Below are 26,142 nucleotides of genomic sequence, written 5' to 3' on the forward strand. Positions count from 1 at the left end.
AGCTTTTGCATGAAATTTATGATACCATATAAAAAGGAGCTTACTTCTGTTTTAGACGTCACATATGCAGACAGAACAGAACAATAGACTTTATAAAGATTATTATTATTATTATAATTATTATTATTATTATTATTATTATTATTATTATTATTATTATTATAACCTTTACTAGAAAAACTTCCTCACTGAAATTTAATTTTTATCTAAATAATGTTCTAATTAACAGAACGGATTGCGTAAAATACTTGGGAATATTCATTGACAGTAAAGTGTATTTTCATAGTCACGGTTATTACATTTACAATCACCAATCAGAATGCTAGGAATAATACGGTCAATAACTTATTCTTTTTCCACGCCCGATTCTCTTTTAATGCTATACTATACATTGGTGCGATCGAAACTCGAATATGCATCTGTAGCTTGGAACTCGATTACAACTACAGATTCGGCTAAATTACAAAATATACAGGGACATCATTTTATTTTTACTAACATTTTTAATATCAACCTGGCTATACCGTTGGATCAACGCCGTTTGTTATCCTCTTCTACGACTGGAGTTCGATGATACTGGCGTAATATACAAACAAATCACTTTACTAGGTACAGGAGGAAAAAAAGTAGTTCATGCATTTAGGTAAACTAGGAAATATCGCGCTTTTGAGTTTGATCATTTTCATTAGGTTTTTGTTTAATCAAAATACAGTACAGTATTAACAATGAGTGTTTTTACTCACGAACTGAGCTGTCCATGTGGACGTATTCATTATGCAGTGTATATTATACTGTCTACAACAAATTAGCGTACAATATAGAGAATGAAGTTAAATTGAAAAATAATCATAATATGGACATTTAAACAAATTTTATAAAATGGTGGCAGTTCATTTCGATACAGGCTTCAGTTTCAATGTACATATTATCGCACTATGAACTATTGTATCTAATCCCAATTACCAGTTTCGTTCTTCGTACTAGTAAATCATGTTGAAATAATTCTGTATCTACTCTATAAAAGAGTACCTTACGTACTGTAAATTCAATCTTCACTTCTGTCCGATCCGAAAAGATAAAATTACTCAGACATACTATCTACTGTCCGTCCAAGTGGTTATGTCGTAGGGTCTTAGAAAGGGAGGAAATCACGTGACAGTTAATTACTTAACGAGGCTCTTTTATTTAAGTCATTCTAAACAGTTGTATAATATTACGCAGACGTCACATTCCTAACAGAAATTAATGTTCTCAGAAAAGAGCTAAGACAGCCCAGCCACTAGCTGGCGAATAAAAGCTGGTGGGGGAAACCGGGTTACGAAGTAGGCAAATGGACGACGGTACCTGTGCGAAAATGATTCAATATTGAAAGCTCCTTCGTCACTGGAAAACGCGAACATATTTTTGGAACGTACTGTTTACTATGACCGTAAGGCTACTATGACTGTATATGCGATCTTGGATCTGTGTGGAGGACGGTTAAACTTCATTAGTAGAAGGGGTGGAAGTGAAGTACATTCAAAAACTCAGGTACAATAAAAATTGAAGTAAAAATAAAATGATGTCCCTGTACAAAGAAAATTTATATCTTTATGTTCATTCAGATTTCTGCCCATTAATTCCGGGTACATTATGAGCGAAAATGTGACTACTTTAATTGTCAAAATCTATATGCTTGACGCCATGAGCTAGATTATCTGTTCTTTTGTAAAGTCCTCAAAGGTGATATATCCTGTGACTCTTTCTTAAACAATATTACCTTACGGATCCCAACAAAAGATATGAGAGCCCATAAACTTTTCTATATTAGAAATTCGAAATTTCTTTCACCAGTCTCCAGATGCATTAAAAATGCCAACATGCATGACTGCGAATTCGATCCCTTCAATGTATAGACTTAGTTTGCTCTTGGCAACGATTTATCATTTATGTATTCTTTTAGGCATTATACTCAATTATCATTGTCTCATAGTATTCTTAGTTATGTATTTTAAAGTCATCCATTATTTATCCATTAATCGTCATTATTGTAATTAATTGTAATTGTGTTTATGTGTAATAATTATTTTTGTATTATTTTTTTGTTATATTCTTTGTGCTGAATTGTAATTGGCCACTGGCTGTTGTACAGCACATTAAATAAATATAAATAAATAAAATAAATAAAAAATAAATTATTATTATTATTATTATTATTATTACTACTATTATTGTTCTTGTTATCTACTAGGAAGGACTATATTACAGATCTCGGTGTCTTACTTGATTCTAAATTATATTTCCATGATAATGTGCAATATATTTATATCCATTCATTAAGAATGCTTGATCTAATTAGATCTATAACTCACTCTTTTTCTATTTCTAGTTTTTTTATTAATTTTATGCTATACATTGGTAGGATCCAAGCTTGAATATGCATCTGTTGTATGGAACTCCATTACTTCCACTGTCTGGCTAAATTGGAGAATATTCAAAGAAAATTCATTTCCTTGTGTTCTTATAGATTTTTACCTAATTCTGATGATTATAAATATGAGATTAACAGCAAATATTTTAATTACTGTAGTTTATTTTCCAGACGTCAATATCTTGATTGTTTAGGTATAGGCCTATGTACACCTTTACATACAAAAAATGTTGTTTTGCATAATTTTGCTCTGTAAAATTTTTATACAATTGAGAATGGTACCAGAAAGAGAATGAAGTGAACAGATCCCTTGAAATTATGTCTAAATTGTTTTTAAAAATTATTTTGTTTATAATTTTGACATGCAACTTGAAACATGATAGCTCATGCCGTTTTTAAGATAGAGCCACAGTTTTTTCACTGTTTTATAGCTAAAACTATTCTTTAGTGCCTGACATAGAGCTATTTTTTATTATTATTTACATTAATTAAATATTACCATATATGTAACTTACAATAATATTTTATGTTGCATAAATCATGTAAACAATCCATAGATAATTATTAATGTTAATTTACTCATTGTCAGGCATTAGGGGACATTTCAAGCTTCAAAATGACACCAATATCTTCTTGGTATCACCATATTTGGCAGAGATAACATGTTTAAAAGAATAATATTCTAAAATTACTATTTACAGGTAATGAGCCACAAACTTTCAGACCTAGAAGACTCCATCATCATATGTCACCCCTTAAGCAGATTCATGTCGGTCCAGTTTAAGCTTCTTTCTGTCTCTCAAATACCTCCTCCTTGTTGTAACTCAGATGTTGAATGTTTTGTTTTGGCATTTTTGTCCCTATTTTCCATTGATGCAACAAATCCTGCGATGGTGTTTGTCCCAGGGTTTATGCCCATCCTCCTCAGAATTGTAATTTCTACTTTTGGACTCTTATTAAAATGACGTACAACATCATTGACACACAAATTTACAGTTTTATGACAGTAAAAGATTATAAATTACTTCATTATGTAAAAAAGTTTTTTTCAATCTAATGATCTTGCCCAATATCTATGCAGCTATTTCAGGACTAGAAAGAAGTTTATTTTACAAGCAATCCTGGACGAGGGGATTGACTGCCACGAAGATCACTCCAAAAGTAAGTGACCGTGGCTGAATTGCAGCATTTTGGAAAGTGGGACTTATCTGAAAAACCATAAGGCATAAATCGAAAATTCTTATATCAAATTAAAGGGGAGAAAATTCTCTATTATAATAGTTATATTTTGAAAATTATAATTTTTCATCATTTTTTGCGTTTTGTGGGTGTACATATACCTCAAGGGTGATATTGATTGTGAATCTTTCATAAGCGATGTCAGTCTTCGTATTCCTGCTAAGGGTTTAAGGTTTCATAATTTTTTTTTACAATAGAAATTCTAAATCTCTCTCTAGGGTCTGTAGGTGTATAAAATATGCTAATTTGCATGGATTGAACTTGGATCCATTTAATGTGTAGTATATACTTTTTGGAGTTTTTATGTCAGTTATTAATTTATGTATTTTGTTTAAATATGTATTATAATATTATTCTAGTTATCTTTCATATCATTTGTATTATAGTTATTTATATGATTCCATCCTTTCATTTTAAATTACAATTATTTTTAATTGTCATTATTTTAATAATTATTTCTATGTACTTTTATTGTAATTTCTATTTTATTAATGTTCTTGTTATGAAATTGTCATATGCTGAACTGTTATTGGCCTCTGGCTGTTGTACAGCACATTAAATGTTAGTAAATAAATAAATTAAATTAATTAATACAGGTATTAATATTATTATTATTATTACATTCATTCATATTGTCCTGCTCAAGGGCAGGTAATTCACTTCAAACCCAGCTTTCTCAAATCTTTCCTATTTTCTGCCTTCCTCTTTGTCTCCTCATATGATCCTTATAACTTAATGTCGTCTATCATCTGATATCTTCTTCCGCCACGAACTTTTCTCCCGTATTATTATTATTATTATTATTATTATTATTATTATTATTATTATTATGCCATTAGGAAAGTCCAGGATAACAGAGAGGGTTTGGAATTGAACGGGTTACATCAGCTGCTTGTCTATGCGGATGACGTGAATATGTTAGGAGAAAATCCACAAACGATTAGGGAAAACACAGGAATTTCACTGGAAACAAGTAAAGAGATACATTTGGAAGTAAATCCCGAAAAGACAAAGTATATGATTATGTCTCGTAACGAGAATATTGTACGAAATGGAAATATAAAAATTGGAAATTTATCTTTTGAAGAGGTGGAGAAGTTCAAATATCTTGGAGCAACAGTAACAAATATAAATGATACTCGGGAGGAAATTAAATACAGAATAAATATGGGAAATGCCTGTTATTATTCGGTTGAGAAGCTTTTATCATCCAGTCTGCTGTCAAAAAATCTGAAAGTTAGAATTTATAAAACAGTTATATTACCGGTTGTTCTTTATGGTTGTGAAACTTGGACTCTCCCTTTGAGAGAGGAACATAAGTTAAGGGTGTTCGAGAATATGGTGCTTAGGAAAATATTTGGGTCTAAGAGGGATGAAGTTACAGGAGAATGGAGAAAGTTACACAATGCAGAGCTGCACGCATTGTATTCTTCACCTGACATAATTAGGAACATTAAATCCAGACGTCTCAGATGGGCAGGGCATGTAGCACTTATGGGCGAATCCAGAAATGCAATCTAGATTTAAAGCGATGCTTGATCTGACCCCAGAAGCAAATTGAGCTATTTTGGCAGCTTGCTTCCACCCATCATTTAAGATGAGATGGTTACCTGACACTGTCTCACCAAATGATAAGAAGAGGATACAGAATGTGTGTGAAATCAGCTGAGCAGTTCTCTGCTACACCTTTGGTTAGTTCAGACCATGAAAACAATTTTGATGTACAACAGACTTTGAAAAGAATTGTCTACTGCGGAGTATGAGCTCATACAATTCTTTAATGGCAAAGGGACAATCCTGTGCACTCTAGAGAATTACCCAACAGTGAAACAAGCTTTTATAAAGTATAATACAAGTTTGTGTTCCTCTGCGCCTGTAGAAAGACTGTTCTGTTTTGCAGGATTTATTCATTCACCGGCAAGGGGATCGTTATCTGATGAACTTTTTGAGAGACTGATTTTTTTGAAAGGGAGAAGAAATTATTCATATATAGCATAATTTCATTGCTGACTGGGAAAAGGAAGAATGTTGAGTTACAGTGTTTATATAAAACTTCGAGATAAAAATACTTTTAATGTTAATATAATAGTTTAGATTTTCAGTAATGTTCTTATTTCTTTATATATTGTATCGAGTATTTGAAATACAAATGTACTTTGGTTAATTTTTTTAAACTATTTTGTATTTCTATTTCAAATATTTGGATGCCGGTATATTGCCAGCCCTGAATAATAATAATAATAATAATAATGATAATAATAATAATAATAATAATAATAATAATAATAATAATAATAATGGTTTAGAGCGCAAAACTGTTGCAACCATAAAAAGGACACCGAAAACTACAAACTTTAAAGTTAATTTTATGGGGGAAATTTCAGAATCTTTCGAAATATAAACAGAAGTAAGGCAAGAAGATGGACTCTATTATTTTTCAAGTAACACAAGAGTGGTGTAAACAAAAACAATCCTCAAAATTAATCAACCAATCACATTAGGCAGAGAAAAATTAAAGACAGAGTGCCTAACAATTTCAGACGACTTAGCAATTTTAACAGATGACATCATAATAGCTGAAAGACATATTGAACTGTTGAAAGAAATCTCGGATAAAATCGGTCTCCAGATATCTTTCGAATAAACACAATACATTAACTGCAACAAACAAGCGCCAAAGTGTATGGAAACCAAATATGGTAAAATTAAACGAGTTTCACTATTTGAATACTTCGGTAACATGATTCAGGAAAATGAAGTTGAAACAAAAGCGAACGAAATTAGATGCCAAAAAATGGAGCATTTCGGCTCATTGAAAATACTTACAATAAAAAGTGCATATCCAAACATACAAAATTAAGACACTGTAGGCACTGCAGTGAGTATGAAACTTTACCACATGTGCTTGGGAGTTGCCCACAGGGAGAAGTACTCAGAATAAAACGTCACAACATCATACGTTCTATGATCGCAGATGCACTTCGATCCAAAAATCTAGACATTCACGAGGAAGTTCATTGTATTGCTGATGGTGGGAGCAATCGTAGGATCGATATCATAGCTATAAATAGAAATAAACAGACAGCCGAAATGATTGATCCTACAAGCAGATTTGAAATCTCAGCCACTCAACCATCTGAAATGAACGAAGAGAAAAAGAAAATCTACGAGCCCACGATTCAGTACCTATCGGCGAAATACAACATTGAAAAAAACACAGTTACCGGTCTCTTCTTCAGAGCGAGAGGCACCATTCCGAAACCCTTTGTAAAGTGGAGGGAAAAATTCAAACTGACGAGAGGTCTTCAAGATGCCATCGTGACCGCTATAATAAAATTTCCTGTAGCGATATTTCGTCAGCATCTTTATGGTGTACATTCAATTTAAATTATATTTGGTTCTATTTTTTTTTCTTATGTTGTTGTTCACTGTTGTTTATTGTTAATAAAATAACATTGACAGAAATACAATCTTAGTTCTTCCCTGAAGGAGTAAAAACTCGTGCTCAGGGAGATAACTAAACACAAAGATAAACACAAAGATAATTTTTTGACACAAACTGGGTCAAGAAAAAAAAATTACAGGAATAAATTAAATTTAAAAATACAATTTCAATTTTAACAATTTAAGTCATACAAGTACATATACATATTAAATCAATATATATTCTTTAAAAATTAAATTCCTAACGCTGTTTTTTAAATTTCTGATACTAAAATTTTCCAAATTTGGGTATTTATCAATTATTTTATTGTATAACCTTGGACCAAAGTACGTACCATGGCTCAGAGCTGTGCTTGTGAAACACTTTGGTTCCTCTAGTCGTATAAAATCGGATCTTTTAGTTCCATATTTATGATGATACAGTATCTTAATCACTTTTGTCTGAAACCAGTTTATATAATTTTTCATTTTAAATTTTATTGTGAGCTATTCTGTGTCGCAGGGCAAACCCAAAATATAAATTAAATTAAACACTCGTTAAACTAGAATGTATCTATGGAGCAGAAACGGTAATTTTTAATAAAAAAAGTAGTTGTCGAAAACATTGAGAAGAAAGAAGGAAAATTTTAGGCCCAAAAGTCATAGGTGAACAATGTAGACTGAGAAGTAAACAAGAAATAAAAAATAGACAGACATTCATAGTGACATTAAGAAAAAGAAGTTACAATTTTACAGATACATCCAAAGAATGAACCCCGACAGACTCACAAAACAAATTATTGAATTTTATGAAAATAGAAGTAAAGCATAAACAGATAGCCTACTATAGGATGGATTGACGAAATAAAAAAATGACTTAAAATAGCAGGAATCACACAAGAAGACATCTTAAACAGAGAGGTTTTTGGAATCTTACTTTTACTTTTGAGGGCCTCTCCACTTTTTAGTGGTTACCCTTCATTCCCATTTTCCATCTGCGTCTGTCATTCCAATCCTGCTCATTTAGTCCCTTATCATTCATCATCCTCAATATTCCAGCCCTCCATGAATTTCTAGGCCTTCCTCGTTTCTTTCTACCAGCTGGAGACCACTGAAGTAGCACGTTTGGCCATCTCTCCTCATCCATCCTTCTTACATGACCATACCACTGAAGTTGTCTACTCTCAATTCTTGCAATCACCGATTCTTCCATGTTCATTATCCTTCCAACATCCTCGTTTCTTCTCTTTTCCAGCCTGGATATTCTAGCACCTCTCCTTATGCCGTCCATTTCAACTGCCTGTATCTTACGTTTTTGGCCTTCCGATAGACTCCAACCTTCAGCCCCATATGTCAATATACTTTCCACTATAACCTCAAGAATTCTCTTTTTTGTTTGCATTGTTATTGTCCTGCTCCATAGCACTCCATTCAACATCTTTATTGCTCCTCTACCCTGCATTATCCTATAATCTATATCCGCTTTACAATTTCCAGTCTCATGCAAAACCGACCCCAAATATTTAAACTCCTTCACTATTTTAATCATTCCTTGGGGCAAATCAAAGATCATAAAATGGCAAGTTGACAAAGAGGAAAAACCGACGAAAAAGACTGGAACAACGTGGACTGAAGAGAGAAAAGAAGCCCACAGCCAAAGAATGAGAGAACTAAGGGTAAAACTAGAGGCAAAGAAACGCCTCTAAGTACTTTGCATAGTTTTAAATGGGCTTATTCGCAACTAAAATAATAATAATAATAATAATAATAATAATAATAATAATAATAATAATAATCATCATCATCATCCTTGCATGTATTGGGCCCAGTGGCCCGTTACGGTCTCTTGCCAATGCTTGAACGGTCTGCCCAAGGATCTCTTGCCCACAGGATGGTAATTTAAAATTTGGAGTGGAATTCTAGAACGAGGCATTCTGATGACATGTGATCTCCAGTTTTGTCTGTATTTCTGCAGGTATTCCGTAATCGGTTCAATCTGCAGTTCTTTCATAATGTCAAAATTTTTAATGTGATCCATTCTCGTGTATCCCGCTGTACGACGCATAAATCTCATTTCTGCCGCCGTTAATCTTTGTGAATCAATATTACGAATCGTCCAAGCTTCACTACCAAAACAGAGTATAGGTCTGGCCAATGTTTTATAAATTCTGGTGCGCGTGTGTTTTTGTACAAAGGTTGGTTTGAATATCTGATTGATTATCCCCATTGCTCTGTTGAATTTAATAATTTTCTCCTTCAAATCCTTTTCTTCTTCATATGAAATTTGGTAACCGAGATAACTAAAATTTTTGACTTGTTCGATGATCTTATTATTGATGCATATTTTGCTACGGACTGGTTCCTTTCCTAAAATAGCCATCACTTTAGATTTGTCAGTTGAAATTTCCATATTGAAACTTTCTGCAATTTGATTAAAGTTGTAAACCAAACGATGTAAATTATCTTCTGAAGTTGCCATAAACACAATATAACTTAATCAGCAAATAGTAAAGTATCTATTTTGGACAAACGACTTATCGATATACTTCCATGTGGTTTCAATCTCCATTCCTTAATAATATGATTCATGTATATTATAAATAATAGGGGAGATAAACTACAACCCTGTCTCACTCCTTGATTTATTAGTTTCCATTCTGAATATTTGTTTTCAATCCTAACCTGTATAATTATTATTATAAATATTGTAAATAGCTGTTATTAATTGATTTGGAATACCATCATGTGCTAAAATATTCAATAATTTGTTTCTATCTACTCTGTCGAAGGCTTTCTTCTCTATGTTTTTCGATCAAAAGCTTCGGTGTAAAATATCCATCTGCACATGATCTACCTTTTCGGAATCCATTTTGTGCTTAATAATAATAATAATAATAATAATAATAATAATAATAATAATACGATGTAAGAGTAATGGAACGGAGAAAAATTCTCTCCGGCGCCGGGATTTGAACCCGGGTTTTCAGCTCTACGTGCTGATGCTTTATCCACTAAGCCACACCGGATACCACCCTGGCGTCGGACAGAATCGTCTCAGATTAAGCTCCAACTCTTGGGTTCCCTCTAGTGGCCGCCCTGTGCACTACGTCATAGATGTCCATGAACGTAGGACCGAAGTCCACACATGTGCTAAGGTGCACTCGTTATGAGTGACTAGTTGGCCGGGATCCGACGGAATAAGCGCCGTCTTAAATCACGAAGTGATTTACGCATATCATATATATTATTTTAATGTACCGAAGTACATATAATATTTCCATGCAGATATTCTGCGTCATCATACGATGTAAGAGTAATGGAACGGAGAAAAATTCTCTCCGGTGCCGGGATTTGAACCCGGGTTTTCAGCTCTACGTGCTGATGCTTTATCCACTAAGCCACACCGGATACCACCCGGCGTCGGACAGAATCGTCTCAGATTGAGCTCCAACTCTTGGGTTCCCTCTAGTGGCCGCCCTCTGCACTACGTCATAGATGTCTATGAACGTAGGACCGAAGTATCCGGTGTGGCTTAGTGGATAAAGCGTCAGCACGTAGAGCTGAAAACCCGGGTTCAAATCCCGGCGCCGGAGAGAATTTTTCTCCGTTCCATTACTCTTACATCGTATGATGACGCAGAATATCTGCATGGAAATATCATATGTACTTCGGTACATTAAAATAATATAAATAATAATAATAATAATAATAATAATAATAATGATAATAATAATAAAACGACAAATAATCATTGGGTGGGATCGGGCCCCACGGGCCCATATAAGTTGGCTCCATTGAACGAGCCGGTCTCTCTTTGATAAAGTGCACAATTTTTAATGTCAGTTTTGTGCACTGTAAATGTTAAGCATCATACTAGATCTACTTGAATGTTCGTGTTCGACCTATCCGCTGGTCGAAGTCGAGTCAGCTATATCTCCAACGCCACAAAGTACGATCCAAGCCCGGGTAGAAGGCGGGCTGATTCAGAAGGGTTCCTCTAAACTCTAAAATATAGTGCGTCTCTCTAGGGGATAAGAGACGATCAGATAATGGTGCAAAGATCCATAAAGCATGAGACCTTTAACTCTCTGCTTCCTATAAGCCAAAAGGGCGTATTCATTGAAACTTTACCTGTAATTTGTCTTTCGAGCATATTATAACAGGTGCCGTTTATCTCATTCATCTAGGTCTAGCCTACAGTATATTGTTTGCGCATTTCTAACTTCTCTATATATAAAGTCTGCCGAGGTAGCTCTGTGGTAGCGTGTCTGCTTCCAGACAACTTTTCTTAAATTACAAAAAAAAAATGTTGGGCGGTAGAAAAACTCTGACTTTATTTTTGGACTCAGCAGATGAACTTACATAAGAAACAGCAGAAATTTTTCATTTAACAAAATCACTGTTGATCAGTGTTATTGAACATATGCAGTCGATGCCCTGATTTATTGTTGTACGCACAAAGTCCATTAACACACTGTGTAACCAGTGTTGCCAACTCAGAATTCCATTTACCGCTGACAAACCTTAAAAAAAACCGCTAAATTGTACAGGGACATCATTTTATTTTTACTTCAATTTTTATTGCATCTGAGTTATTGAATGTACTTCACTCCCACCCCTTCTACTAGTAAACTTCCAACCGTTCACGACACAGAGCCGAGGGCGCGTAAGCAGTACTGGGTTAGTGAGTATAGTACATTCCAGAAATATGTTCGCATTTTCCAGTGACGAAAGAGCTTTCAATATTGATCCATATTTTCGCACAGGTACTATCGTCCGTTTGCCTACGTCGCATCTTGGTTTCCCCCACCTGCTTCTGTTCGCCCCTCTGTAAAGTCTAGTAGCTGGGCTGTCTTAGCTCTTTTCTGAAAACATTAATTTCTGTTAGGAATTGGACGTCTACGTAATATTATACAACTGTTTAAAATAACTTAAATAAAAGGGCCTCGTTAAGTGATTAACTGTCACGTGATCCCCCCCTTTCTACGACCCTGCTACAAAACCACTTGAACGGACAGTAGATAGCATTTCTGAGTAATTTTATCTTTTTGGATCGACCAGAAGTGAAGATTGAATTCACAGTACGTAAGGTACTCTTTTATAGAGTAGGTACAGAATTATTTCAACATTAGTTACTCGTACGAAGGACGAAATGATTATTTTTCAATTTAACTTCATTCTCTATATTGTACGCTAATGTGCTGTAACAGTACAATATACATTGCATAATTAGGCCTAATACGTCCGAATGGAAAGCTCAGTTCGTGAGTAAAAACACTAAGTGTTAATACAGTACTGTATTTTGATTAAACAAAAACCTAATGAAAATTATCAAACTCAAAATTGCGATATTTCCTAGTTTACATAAATGGATGAACTACTTTTCTTCCCTCCTATACCTAGTAAAGTGATTTGTAGTTTACGCCGGTATCATCTAATTCCATTCGTGGAAGGGATAGCAAACGGTGTTTCGTGTTTCAATCGTTAATAGAAAGGTATAGCCAGATTAATATTAAAAATGTTAGTAAAAATAAAATGATGTCCCTGTAGTTAAAATACTCCAGATTTTTCTTAACACACCACTTCCAAATTTGAAATACAAATTATATGTACAGTTTTAGGAATTGGAGAATTTTATATAAATATACACTATATTATGGAAAATGTGTATCACTTTGGGGCTCTATATTCTATGCAAAATCGGCTTCACCCTCCAGGAGAGATGATGTACCGTACAGCCCTGCAACTGACGAGATGATTCTCCATCATTATCCGACTTATATGCAGCCATTCTACCTAAACAGAAGAAATCATAGGCGTGTCGTGTTTATTATGAAAATATTTTTGTGATAAGATACTGTTTTTAAATTATTATTATTATTATTATTATTATTATTATTATTATTATTATTATAGCTGGCAGAGTTAAGGCCGTAAAGTAAATCAAGAATATACTGGACACTTCGGAAATAATCACATTCAAAATCACACCAGTCGGTTCAAAATCTGATTTCATACTGAGCTGGAGACATGGCTGCCAACAATGAGTCTGGTGTCTGTGTTACGTAAACTATAATGTGGAATGATAAATTAAATAATAATATATCATAAATTAAAATAATAATTCAGTTCATTATCTATTCTTTGTGATTAAATACATCAATTCATTTACATTAGATTAAAGAGTTTAACGAATGCGGCGTACCTTATTTGTATAACAATGGATGACAGGGGTGGTTACACCAAATCGAGTTAACAGAAAACGTTGATATTTTATACTCGTACAATGAAAAAGTGCGAAAATACCATACTAAACTCTGGTTTATGATTAACTAACACTGTTGTCCGCAAGTACATATAAAAACAATACAAATCTTTACAGAAAACAAATTAAAAATATCATCTCCCTCTACCGGAATCATAAAAAAACTCCAAATAAATAGCTAGCCGCTAACGGTAAAATTCTGTAGCTGACCATAGTTCTGAAAACACCAGATTTAGCTACAAAACCGCTGACTTGGCAACACTGTGTGTAACTCGACAAAACACTGAGCTAAACTACGGGTCACTGTCTTAACGTAAACAAAACGCACTAGCGAAGCAACATAGCATTATACTATTATCTATTAGTGGGATGCCTTCGACTGTAGCTTAACTGTAGGACGTACTCTAAGCATTAGTTTATGAACGTCACTAATATTCCTCCAGAATGTTAAACGAAGTCTGAACGACTTGTGCGCTCCATATTAATACAGTATTTCGTTACATGCAGAAGTATGCAGTGTTGCCAAGTAACTATGCGAAAAATATATTTTTTGCACGAATGTGTTATTGTTATTAGGACTTGAAAGGTAGAATTCTCACAGAGAAACCTGTTGCTAGGGAAACCATTCTTCGTAACATAAAACTATACTGAAATAGCTCCATTACAGTACAGTTTTGCGAAGGCTATGGAATACCGTATTTACGCGAATCTAATGCGCCATCGAATATAATGCGCACTCCAAATTTGAAACTTAAAATCATAAAAAAAGAGTTTGTTTTGAATGTAATGCGCATCAATGGCAGTATACACGGTATTTATTTAAATTTATATTTAATACAACAATGGCTCTGTACGTAAATTATCAGAACACAGATTTTATACAATTGGACCATTGTTACATGACATGCCTAACATTCGGCAAGTCTTTGAGCGGCCTTGTGCGTAACATTCGGTAGGTCTTTGACATTTAATTGTATTATTGTTTTCAATTTCTTGTTTCGCCACTCCAATCACTCGCCTCAATTTCAATGTTGCAACCAATAAGCTGCTTCCATTATAAAATGACACCTAGTCTACTTGTCTAATCCACGTGGACTAAAACCGAGGTTGCAATGTCTTGTGTTGAGGACGAACATTAAGGTATGCGATTAAAAATTATTATTAAAGACTTATTATTAAGAGTAAAGAATGTCAACGTACTCGTATATGAAACAATAATAATAATAATAATAATAAAATTAATAATAATAGCCAATTAACAATATAACAAACTATAGTCGCGACGCTATTATTCCCAGCGTGACTCCTCCTCTTTGCTTACATCTTAGGAAGTGAAGGCTCTATAAAGTCTAGGTAGGTAGTATCGTTCGCCATTTTTGTTCTTTCGTTGCCGAGCTACATACGAGGAATCTATTTGCCACACCGTTAAACATTATCATGTCGTAGCTCCTATGATAATAAATCAAACGCACTGTAATTCAGCAAATAATTGAGTGGCAAATAACGTCTTCGTGTGCTTTCTGCGAACGCCAACGAAAGAGCCAAAATGGCGGGCGATTATATTAAGTATTTATCGAGCCTTAAGAAATGAATAATAAATCACAAGACCTACACGTTTAAATGTAGCCGACCTGCAACGCGATTGGCTGCCGGAAATTAGAGCGACGGGACTTTAGTCTTATTCTTATCGAGGAAGTAGACGTGACAGCGTGACGCTTAGAGTGAAACCTACAGAGCAACAATCGGTCGGCAAAATTATGTTTTAAAAGCACACCGAACGTTATTGTTTGATGCCGGCATGTTAAGTATGAGGCCGCGGCGATATAAACATTTGTCTCACCACTATTCACTAATGCTTCCATCACTGGAATCCTCGGAGATGTCTACGTCAGTAGATTCATTTCCTCTACCCCCGTCATCTTTGTCGTTCCACAGCTCGTCTCTTCGCTGACATCCAAAGCAGTTGAAATCCAGCATTTCTTGAATGCTTTTACAATCATTCAAACGCTCTAAGCAATAGTAGGCCAACGAATAAATACCGGTAAATGAATAACTGAAACGAAGTCGAGAATCGCATAAATTCCTGATGTTGTAACAAACGATAAAATATTTGAATGAAGTTACCGGCGAACTGCGGAACGGATTTGCACTCAAATGTAATGCACCATCGAATTTAATGCGCACCCCAATTTTGAATACTACAGTTGGACAAAAAAGATGCGCATTAGATTCGCGTAAATACGGTAATATTGGTCTAAATTTTCAATGCAATATATATTGTATTTGCAATTTAAAAAATATGATGCTACAAAATATGTTTTACAATACACATTTGTGAAGTCCTTCATGCCTGCTCGTTTTTTAAACTTTTCCTCGATTTTGTAAAAAGCATTTCCCAACCTTGTATCGTAATATATACTGTTGTGTTAATGTAACATTAAAATTAGTGGTACCGGTAATACTGAAATTTGTGCTAATGCAATATTAAAATTTCCTACTTTTTGCGCTAATGTAGGTTACCTGAACCCTTGAACTTCGGATCCTTGACTACTATGACAACCAGTAAACCACTGAGAACAATTGAAGGTAAGTATTTTTATGGAATATAATGATAAAATTGACTAAAAGAGAAAATAAGCATTCATTTTGATTTAGAATTTTTGTTTTTCATGCATTATGTTCAGAAAAAGCAAATACATATCATAATTAAAATAAAAGTTTTATAACAAACTTTAACGAAAATAATCACATCAGATATCTCGCTTTGGAACATCAAATATTATTTGGTCTAGGTTGCATTACCTGTAGAAAAATTTCATTTTAAATTTCACTTAAGATCTTTTGTTACTAATTTCAGCTTCAGTTGTTACTGAATTATTATGAAGTCTTTAACATTAAGATACCGATCTAGAAGAGGTGGTCTTGGATTCTAGGATATCTGATTTGATAAATCTCTAAACCACTTAATTACATGAAGATAATTGAAGACTACGTATATCATGTAATGATACAAGTATAACTTATTATGCTTCTATTCTTTTCGAACGTATAATCACTTTGTCACTTACATTAGAGTCATAAAGCGGCAAGATTTGGGAGAGAATAAAACGTTGAAGCAATGCTTAACAATGGCTTGAAAACATAAGGCCAATTTGCTGAGATGACTAACGGAGGATTGCAACAGTGGTTGTGTGACACATCCGATTCATTTACATGTTCAGGATGGAATGATACAAAAATTACGAAATATATGAGCCATTTTCCTACCTGCGTAGTGGTAGCATGTTTGCCTGCTTGTTCTAGAGCTTCATTCGGGAGTGGGTTCGATTCCCGCTTGGGTTGATTAGCTAGATGCCTTTTTACCGAGGCTTTCCCAACTGTAAGTCGAATGTGAGACAATCTACAGGGAATCTTCGGTCTAATTCATCAAATACCGTACCATCTCACTGTCATCAACCCCATCGATGTTAAATAACTTAATAGTTAATACAGCGTCATTAAATAAACGACCTATCTATCTTCCACGTCTGTTTCTCTACCGCTAGCGCGTTGGTCTCCTTCCAGTTGACCCGGATTCGATTTCCGCCCAGGTCGTGGTGCAAATTGTGTTGGAAAAAGTAGACGATGCAGATGATTTTTCGCGAGGTACTCCCGTTCCCTCTTTATTCTACCAAGACTCTCCAAGTTCCTCTCAATTCGTTGTTATTTGCAGTAGTTAAAAAGAGGTAGGGTGAATTCTTGGAGGTAGTACGGATTTCCGGAGCTGGAGTTGGTGTTGAAGCTTGGAGTTCCGGGCCTTGGGGTTTATCAGGGATTCGTCTGAGGATGTGAATTGGCTCTGTGAGGGCTGATAGGCCGCACAATCCAACGGAGATTCAAGCCAAGCCAACCAACTATCTACCTATTTGTGTAATACAGTACATTTTATCTTTCCACGCTCGCATGTGTGCAACTGCGCTGTGCACTGCCACTTCTACCCTACATCCCGCCGCTTCGCCTCTACATTCGCGAGCGTGGAAAGACAAATTGTATGCACTATATTATCTCTTTACGACCCACACCGGACTCTCAGATATGAAGTCAAAATAACACCGGACTTCCATCTAAAGTAAATCAAGGCAATGTAATTATAACAGAAAAAGATATACTATGGACGTGCTCCGAACTCATTACCTTTTTCATCTCAAAGTATCTCAATTCTGTTCTTTTTTCGTACGTTATTTTACGACGCTGTATCAACATCTCAGGTTATTTGGCGTCTGAATGAGATGAAGGTGATAATGCCGGTGAAATGAGTCCGGGGTCCAGCACAGATAGTTACCCAGCATTTGCTCATATTGGGTTGAGGGAAAACCCCGGAAAAACCTCAACCAGGTAACTTTCCCTGACCTGGAATCGAACCCGGGCCACCTAATTTCACGGCCAGACGCGCTAGCCGTTACTCCACAGGTGTGTACTGAATTCTCTTGATAAGTTCTAGACTGAAAATATATGACACAATTTTAATATAAATTCCAACTTATCTGAAATCAAACCTCAATATGACCTTCAGATCTACTGATGTTCTATGATTTACATATCTTTATTCTTTCGCTAGACAGAGTATGTACAGCCTTAGATACAAAAAAGAGTAATCTTCTGTAGCGTGAAATTGTCTAATTGTAAGTCCAAATGGGCAGCACTTGGTTCACACAACTAGCAAAATGATTTTTATTTTACACCTAATTTATGCCTTGATTATATAATAAATTGTTATTGATCACAACTAAATCACGGAACTTCATGCAATTACATGTTTTTGTTGTTACATACTGAGAAAGCAAAACTGGATCTTAGCCAATTTTATGTTCGAATGAAGTGAACTTTATTTTGCATAAATGCATATTTCCAGGGTTTTCCGCTTTAATTGCATATTAATTTTTAGTTTGCTTATTTTAATTCATATATTAATATCTTTCTTTCTTTTTCCCTATTTATTATATAATTTTACCATTTTCTCAGTGATAAATAAGAATAATTTCCAAACATAAAACCAATGTTGATGTCATGAAATTGCTGCGTCAACAATGGATACTTCTGGATAGTGCGTTCTGATTTCGTAGAACCAAAACAAGAACCTCAGAGTAAAAACTATCCAAAAATACTTAAATTCTTGCGACAATGAAATAACGTATTGTTGAGGTCTTGAGATTGCTGTGACACTTTGATTTCATGGAACCGAAACTAAATGTATTTAAACACCTGCAACAATGAAGTCAAGTGGTTTGTAATTTTTCATTTCAACAAGAGAGAATTTAATCGCCAACGAATTATACTGCACAATCAAGCGAAGAACCAGTGTATGCTCGATCTGCTTACAAGTTTAACCGCCACCTATCTTATGAAGGATTTTGGGGGAGGAAGGAATGTGTAAACAATATCCTATTTAAGCCACTGGTGTGCACACTGCATAAAGTTTGTTGCCTAATTAAAAGAAAGCATGTCATACCTACATTATTTTACGTGGAACGTTTAAGTGGGCACCTATTTGGTAAAAATGTTCGTTGCCATAATTTTTTCTTATCTATGCGTACCTATCTTGCCTTGTCCCTTTCTCCTACCCAGATTTAAAAGCTCCACTGATGTACAGAAGATCTAAAGTAGCTTTCAATTCAATCATGTTCATTTTGTTCACAAGATACTGTTTTTTATCAACAGTAATCTCACTAGAGGTTTTGATTTATCTAGAGAAAATCAAAACTCGAGTGGGATTTAATTTACTATTACACGATTAGAAGAAAGAATATAAAGATTAGAAGTAACAAAGTACTCCAATACAAAAAAAAAATATTAATTGACTTACGAAAATACAACTGTCTTCAAATGTATTATTGTACCATCTCAACATTACAAATATTACGCTAGATGGCAGTAGTGTTTTATGATTAGCTGTTTTCTTGTTATCAGTTGTGCCAACTATGGAATCTTCATTGAACTCCGTGGACGGTTACTAGTCAAGAAGGCTTTGTTGATTCAGTTTCATTTTTATTAAAACAGTTGCATTCCACTTCAATCATCCGGATCCCAGTAATCAACGTCACTTGACAGATGATTTTCAATAAATATTCATATTAAACAATCTCTGATACGTGACTATCCATAATATCATATAGCAGAAGCTATAACAAACATAACCTAAATAATATAAACAAGTGTTAGAATAGTTTTAATTAGGGATGATGAAATAAACAAGATACGTTTTAATTAATGATTATGAAATAAAAAATAAGCGTGAATAATTTTAAAAGAAACAATTTATTATTGAAAGTACAATTTTCAAATTTGAATGTTTTAGTGGTTGGTGGTTCAGTTGATGTTATATTGGACGTGTGCGTAAAAGAAGTGAACTCATTGATGTACATGGTGTATCCCTCAACCTATTCAGGATTTCCGAATGGTGCTCTTCATTTATTTGTAAATAGGGTCTCAGGGAAGATGCATAGCTATGACCAATGATCTTTATTAATTCTTGTTCTTGAATGCCAATGCGAGTCATATTTGAAAGTGCTGTGCATCGACTGGAGTGGTTTGTAATTTTCTGTTTTTTGACGTCCAGACCAGTGCAGTTTGAAATGCTGGCAAACAAAGAAACAAATGCTAGGGTAGTGACAAAAATAAACAAATGCTAGGGATGCGATAAAATTGTGCGATAAGCAGTCATAATTGGTTGAAAGACGTCCTTTCATACCGTTTTGTTGGTCAAAAGTAGTGTGACGTAGTAAAAGTGTGATAGTCATTAGAAAATCTCTGTTGAACACTAACAGTTTTTTAATTTGTTCTCAAAAGCATTTTATTGGGCATTAATACACTAAAAATGCAGTTCCAAAACTCTACAGGCGTTGCTTTTTTCTCAAGAGCCTTCGCTTTTCCAGTCAGACCAGGTAGTTTTATTTTCAAAATGTTGTTTACTGGCGCACGAACACACACGGCAGGAGGTTCGCTTGACCATCTGAATTTATTTTTTGCAACAAAATATTTTCCTGAAGAACTCATTGAAACATTATTAAGTTCATCATCACTGTCTATTTCTTGCTCACTTTCAGAGGAATGTTGACTTCCTTCAGTTTCATAGTCCACTTCTCCGTCTGAATTCTCACTAACAGCATCATCAAATATACTCGTAACAAAATTTATCCGGATTGGAATCATCTGCACTTACGTTTGTTCTATTATTAATTTTTATCGCTGTATTAATAAAACATTTACCAACCGTGTATTATCAGCAGATTGGCTAGACACCAATAATAGATTGACAAGGAAAGCTCACCAAATGATAATGGATTTTCAGAACAATTTTTCGTTCCATTTGAAATAAGAAACCTCCCCATAAATGTCTACATCCGGAGAAAGCCTAGTTATCGAGATATGATTCTCTGTTATTCTTCAATCCAGAGCTATAACAGCTAGTGCAAACAGTGCTATGTGCTAGACATATCAGATAATAGATCTCATCTAGCTGTATACCGTACTGTCAACATCTCCTTAAATAATACTCTATAAGTTATGAAAACGATATCAGACACATAATATTCATGAAATTGACTTCCAATAGCGTAGAAGGAATGATAAGGAAATATAGGCATACATGCAATTACTCACTGTACTGATCACAGTAATGGAAACCGTAAAAATGCTAAAAAAAAAAAAAAAAGAAGAACAGTGGAACTTTGCATCACGAACATTTCAGAAAAATAAGGTTCTCATATTCAGCTATAGAGCAGTTATGCACACAAATGTGAAAACTGAATTCCACAGGAGTGACAAATTTATCAGGTTTGTTATCAAGGTACCCGGCTTTATGTAAACCATATTTAAACATATTTACATGTCTAGGACATGAAAGCTGATTATGCGTTAAGGTTAAGGACTGAAATTTTACACATTATCTCTCTGATGCGATAAAATATTCGTATAAAGTAACAAAACACTATCAGAGAACTGAATTTTTCCAAGGCCTAAGGCCATAAACGTCAAGACGCTGAACAATCGAAGTTGTGTGCTTTGGAATTGTTAACAATTCCTCCATTTTACCAGCGTATTGATAATAATACAGTATGGGCACTTCGCGTCGGTACCTTTGATGTAGCAGGACTGATTTCAATGACCTTCAAACCAGTTTGAGAGTGAGATTCTGCTTTCTCCCATGAGTTGGCACTGACATCACACCAGCTAGCAGACGACAAAGCGGAAATATAACGCATACAATTATCTAGGTACATTATGTACTCAAAATAAATTAGACCGATGAAATAATAAATCCCTCATTAACTGTAATGTCTAGACTTTAGAGTTCCTTTATAATGAGAGTTGAGACGTTAACCCCAACAACAATTAAAATATTTAATGATTTGATAGCGCTGAAAATGGAAAAATAAAACTCCTACGAGAAGTAAAACCATATGCCTATATTATATTGTACGCAAATATTAAACGAAATTGATACATAATTGTATAATGTATTATATTATTTTGTAATATCATTTATTATATATAAAATATAAAAAATATTATTACAACCAGTTTGTCACTGAGAAATAAGGAGAAGCTGTTAACTTGAATTTATTTGAAGCAAAGCGTTACTGGATTACTCAGTAAGGTAGGCGATGTTTGCATCCTGTATCTCAACTCTTATATTCAACTAGCCGTACCCGTGCTCTCCGCTGCACCCGTTAGAAATAAATATAAAGTAATTACATAATTAAAATAGGACGTTTGATCCAGGGAACATTCGTGTTTGATAGAAGGATAAATCGTTTAATATGTTACTTAATTTAAATTGCATTCAAATAATTAAAATGCGATCATTTTGGTCCAGAGACACTCATTTGGTGCAATGACAATTCTTTTAACCTTTTTCTTAATTTTTATTACATGCAACCATAGTTTAATGAAGATTGACATCATTTAGATTTAATGTGTATATTTTATTTTACTTGCTATAGGTTTCCATTGAATTATGGTAATAACTTAATTTTAACCCTTGTTTTCTACGTATTCAGTAAATGGCGCTTGGCCGACTACGGTTGTGAACCCTTCAAATAACTTATATTATATAATATTACATATATTATATTATATTATACTTACTTACTTACAAATGGCTTTTAAGGAACCCGAAGGTTCATTGCCGCCCTCACATAAGCCCGCCAGCGGTCCCTATCCTGTGCAAGATTAATCCAGTCTCTATCATCATACCCCACCTCCCTCAAATCCATTTTAATATTATCCTCCCATCTACGTCTCGGCCTCCCTAAAGGTTATTATATTATATTATATTATATTATATTATATTATATTATATTATATTATATCAGAAGTTACTGTAATAACATTATAGAGAAACTACACTTTCCAATGGTGAAATAATAATTAATTATACAAATCGGTTAATTTAGCTTCCGATATTACTTCATACAAACACAGAAACATTCTCTGTACGCTATCTTTCATAGCTTTCGATTGTTGCTGTCCAAGGCCCCTTATAGACGAAGTCATTTGTTTTTTAATTCATTACAAGGCCTTAGATGGCAGTTATTTTAATTTTAAAACTCATTTATCTCATTAAATATCAGCCCTATCAAAATTTTTCAAGGAATAAAACTTAGCGCAAATTATTTTTAAAGAAACGTTTGTTATGTAACATTTTTCACAAAAATCAATAATAAGCGAGATATTTCAATTTATTTAATTCAGGCCCCCTTATAACCCCCTTTTAAATAATGTATTTTGAATGTCATATAATCTGAAATCTAAGTTACAACGAACTTAATTTATATTCCAATTTTCATCGAAATCCGTTCATCCATTATCGCGTGAAAAGGTAATAAACAGACAGAGAGACAGATATACAAACAAAAATTTAAAAAAAGCGATTTTCGGTTTCAGGGTGGTTAATTATATGTTAGGACCAATTATTTTTGGAAAATCGAAAATTACCAGAAAAATTTCGGCTACAGATTTATTATTAGTATAGATTATTATCTTAGCGTATGCTCGATTACACTAACCTCTAGCGCTTGAAAGTGAAACTAAACGCCGGCGCACAGAGAAACAAAACAGAAAAATTCGCTCAGTGTCCATCCTATATAATCCCTATTCGCTAGTTTTACCTTCTGGAGTTATTCTTTCTATAGCCTGCCTACCTCAGTAACTGATCCACAAGTCTGCCAAAAGGATGCTATGATCACTTGGTAATTGATGCCCATACAAAATTAGGATGTTTAATCAGAAACACAAAATAATTTAGAAATATAAATACTAATGATAATCTATATAAAACTCTAGTTAGAAGTAAACTAGAATATGCGTCTATAATATGGTCACCTCAGTTCCAGTCCCATCAAGTGCAAACAGGAATACAGAAAATATTTTTACGAAACTTATATTAAAAAAAAAAAAAAATCACGTGTCGTCTTATGAAAAGTAAATTTCATATAACAGTTACTTTTTAATTTAATTATAAAACTTAAAAATCTATACGATTAAAAAACAGCCAAATTTTACTCTACAAGACTGTTAACGGTATATTGAATAACTGTGATTTTTTTTAAATTCCTTCATTTCAATGTAAAAAGAACAGAATTATGTAAGGAAAACTTTCGTTAGTCCAATTCCTAGAACTGTTTTCTTCAAGAACTCCCCATTGCTTGTTATATGTAATACTTACAACTCTCTATCTTTAAACTGTGATTGTTAATTAGATTTCAGTTTATGAACTAAAAAATTTCATATAACTTAAAAAATTATATTTCCTTAAGTATTTAAATTATGGATTAATATATTCACATTTGAGACTAATAACTTGCTAACTTGTCTCGTAAGGCAGATTTTTGTCTGTTGCAGTGAAGATATTCTCATCCTTACCTTGCATGCTATAATTATACTTGTATACTACAACTATACGCAAATCTATGGTCTGTCAAGGACACGTATCTACAAGGCAGCTAGGTAAGCAAGTGGTATTTTCTTACTTCATATCAGTTATGATTTAATAGCTCAAAATAACTAAATATACAAGACAGTTCGCGACAGTCCATAAACCTTCAGGCGACACCCAGTTTGGAAAGCTCTGCTGTAAACCGTCCCCGACGACTATGAAAAGAACGGCACTTATACCCCTTACACTCTGTATAACCTTCCATTACGCTAATTCCTATGTAGGTCTAGACGCTACAATTAAGGATTTCTTCAAATCTCCTGTTACAATTTGTGCGTTTTGCGTTGAAATCGTCTGGTAATTTATTCTCTTCATGAGGCTGCATATCAACCAGAATCTTTATTTGCTCTTCCATAAATTTTAGATAGTCATACACGTGAGAACTGATGTCAGGGAACTACAGTGGATTTTTTTCCGCAGTAACTAAGAAATGTGACTGCAGTTTTACAGGAAGTAATACCTGACAATCATGAATTATCGTGCTTCACAATGAAGCTATTTGTAATTCTGTCGCATCGTCTCGTCGGTCAGAAATTACCTAACGCATTGCTAATTGCAGTGTATCGAAGTGACTCATTAAACACGGAGAAGAGAAGCCGCACCAGAGCTGCCGCCTACCATACAGTCCGCTCTATCGGTGTCATGGCTCTCGGTGCGAAACGGCCCAACAGAAACTGACCAATAAGGAGGAAGCATGCCAACAATCCCACACATACTCAGGATTACGTGTTGGTAACAACCCCACCTCTTCTTCCATGGCATCCCGTGACCACCGAAATGCATAAAAACACAATCACTTTCACCCTCAAGCGGAGTTTGTTACGTATTAAGACAAGGTGTTTGTTGTGTCTGGTGTTCTGGTGATCACAAGTACTATGACGGATAAAGACGGTGAGCTCTTGTCTTGAATACTATCGTCAAAATATAAAACATAACTGATAGATTACATTAAGACATCATTTTGGAGTATCTCGAGTGTAAATATAGGTGCAATACGGAGAATAGTTTTCGTTTGTTGTGATTGGTGAATATATTTCTTTTAGCAATGGTGTTATTTAAGTTGAAGTGTTATATATCTGTACGTATGTGTGTGTACCGGCACGGCATAGTTGCGCCCCGAAGAAATCAGGTAACAGAATGGACATGGCATAGTTGCGCCCCGACAAAGTCAGGTAGCAGAATGGACATGGCATAGTTGTGCCCCGATGGGCATAGTACACACGAAATTGATTGTCACAAAATAAATAAATTAGGCCTACTTAAAAATATTATAGTAGTAGCTGCTCTGAAATCAGGTAGCATATGATCAATTTTACTATTTAAAATAACATTTTTTTTATCGATCAAACACAATAAATGAACTGTATTTTTTGTCTGTACATCGATATCTTAACCCTAAGGTACAGGGTTTCGCAAATCGAAACTTAGAACCACTGTGAAGTATTAACTCTTGACCCTTTTCACTAAACTTAACATTCATTTTGAATTAACCTCACTACACGCCACAGACTGTGTGAAAATCACTAATAAAACGTCAAGATTGCTAGTAAAGTCCCATATTCCAACGACTCACTCATTTGAATATGTCAGCTAATAAAGTAGCCTACTGTCAACTTCATGGTGTTCATTTTTACGGTAGGCTATCGATAATCACTGTATGAACAGTAGAAAAACAGTTAATAAAGTACTGCCAACTTCATGATGTTCATTTTAACGGTACCGATGATGAATATTAAATCGAATAAGAAATCAATAAGGTAGGTTGATTACGAGTCTCGAGTTCCTGTAATGTCTTTTTCTCTACCTATTTCATCGGGGTGCAACTATGCC

At 34.3% G+C, this 26,142-nt stretch overlaps 2 protein-coding genes across 6 annotated transcripts in view; one reads left to right on the top strand and one right to left on the bottom strand.

Moving 5' to 3' along the window:
* galene overlaps nt 1-26,142 on the bottom strand; it is a 758,695-nt gene that overhangs the window by 221,556 nt on the left and 510,997 nt on the right. The window lies entirely within an intron of this gene.
* The window catches only part of LOC138711774 (proline-rich proteoglycan 2-like), a 109,797-nt gene continuing 108,723 nt past the window's right edge, over nt 25,069-26,142 (top strand). The window contains exon 1 of the mRNA XM_069842976.1: nt 25,069-25,203. Coding sequence (XP_069699077.1) covers nt 25,188-25,203 — 16 coding nt within the window. The 5' untranslated portion in view covers nt 25,069-25,187. The remainder of the gene's footprint in view (nt 25,204-26,142) is intronic.

This window comes from Periplaneta americana, chromosome 13 (genome assembly GCF_040183065.1).
Source record: "Periplaneta americana isolate PAMFEO1 chromosome 13, P.americana_PAMFEO1_priV1, whole genome shotgun sequence".
Lineage (NCBI taxonomy): Eukaryota > Metazoa > Arthropoda > Insecta > Blattodea > Blattidae > Periplaneta > Periplaneta americana.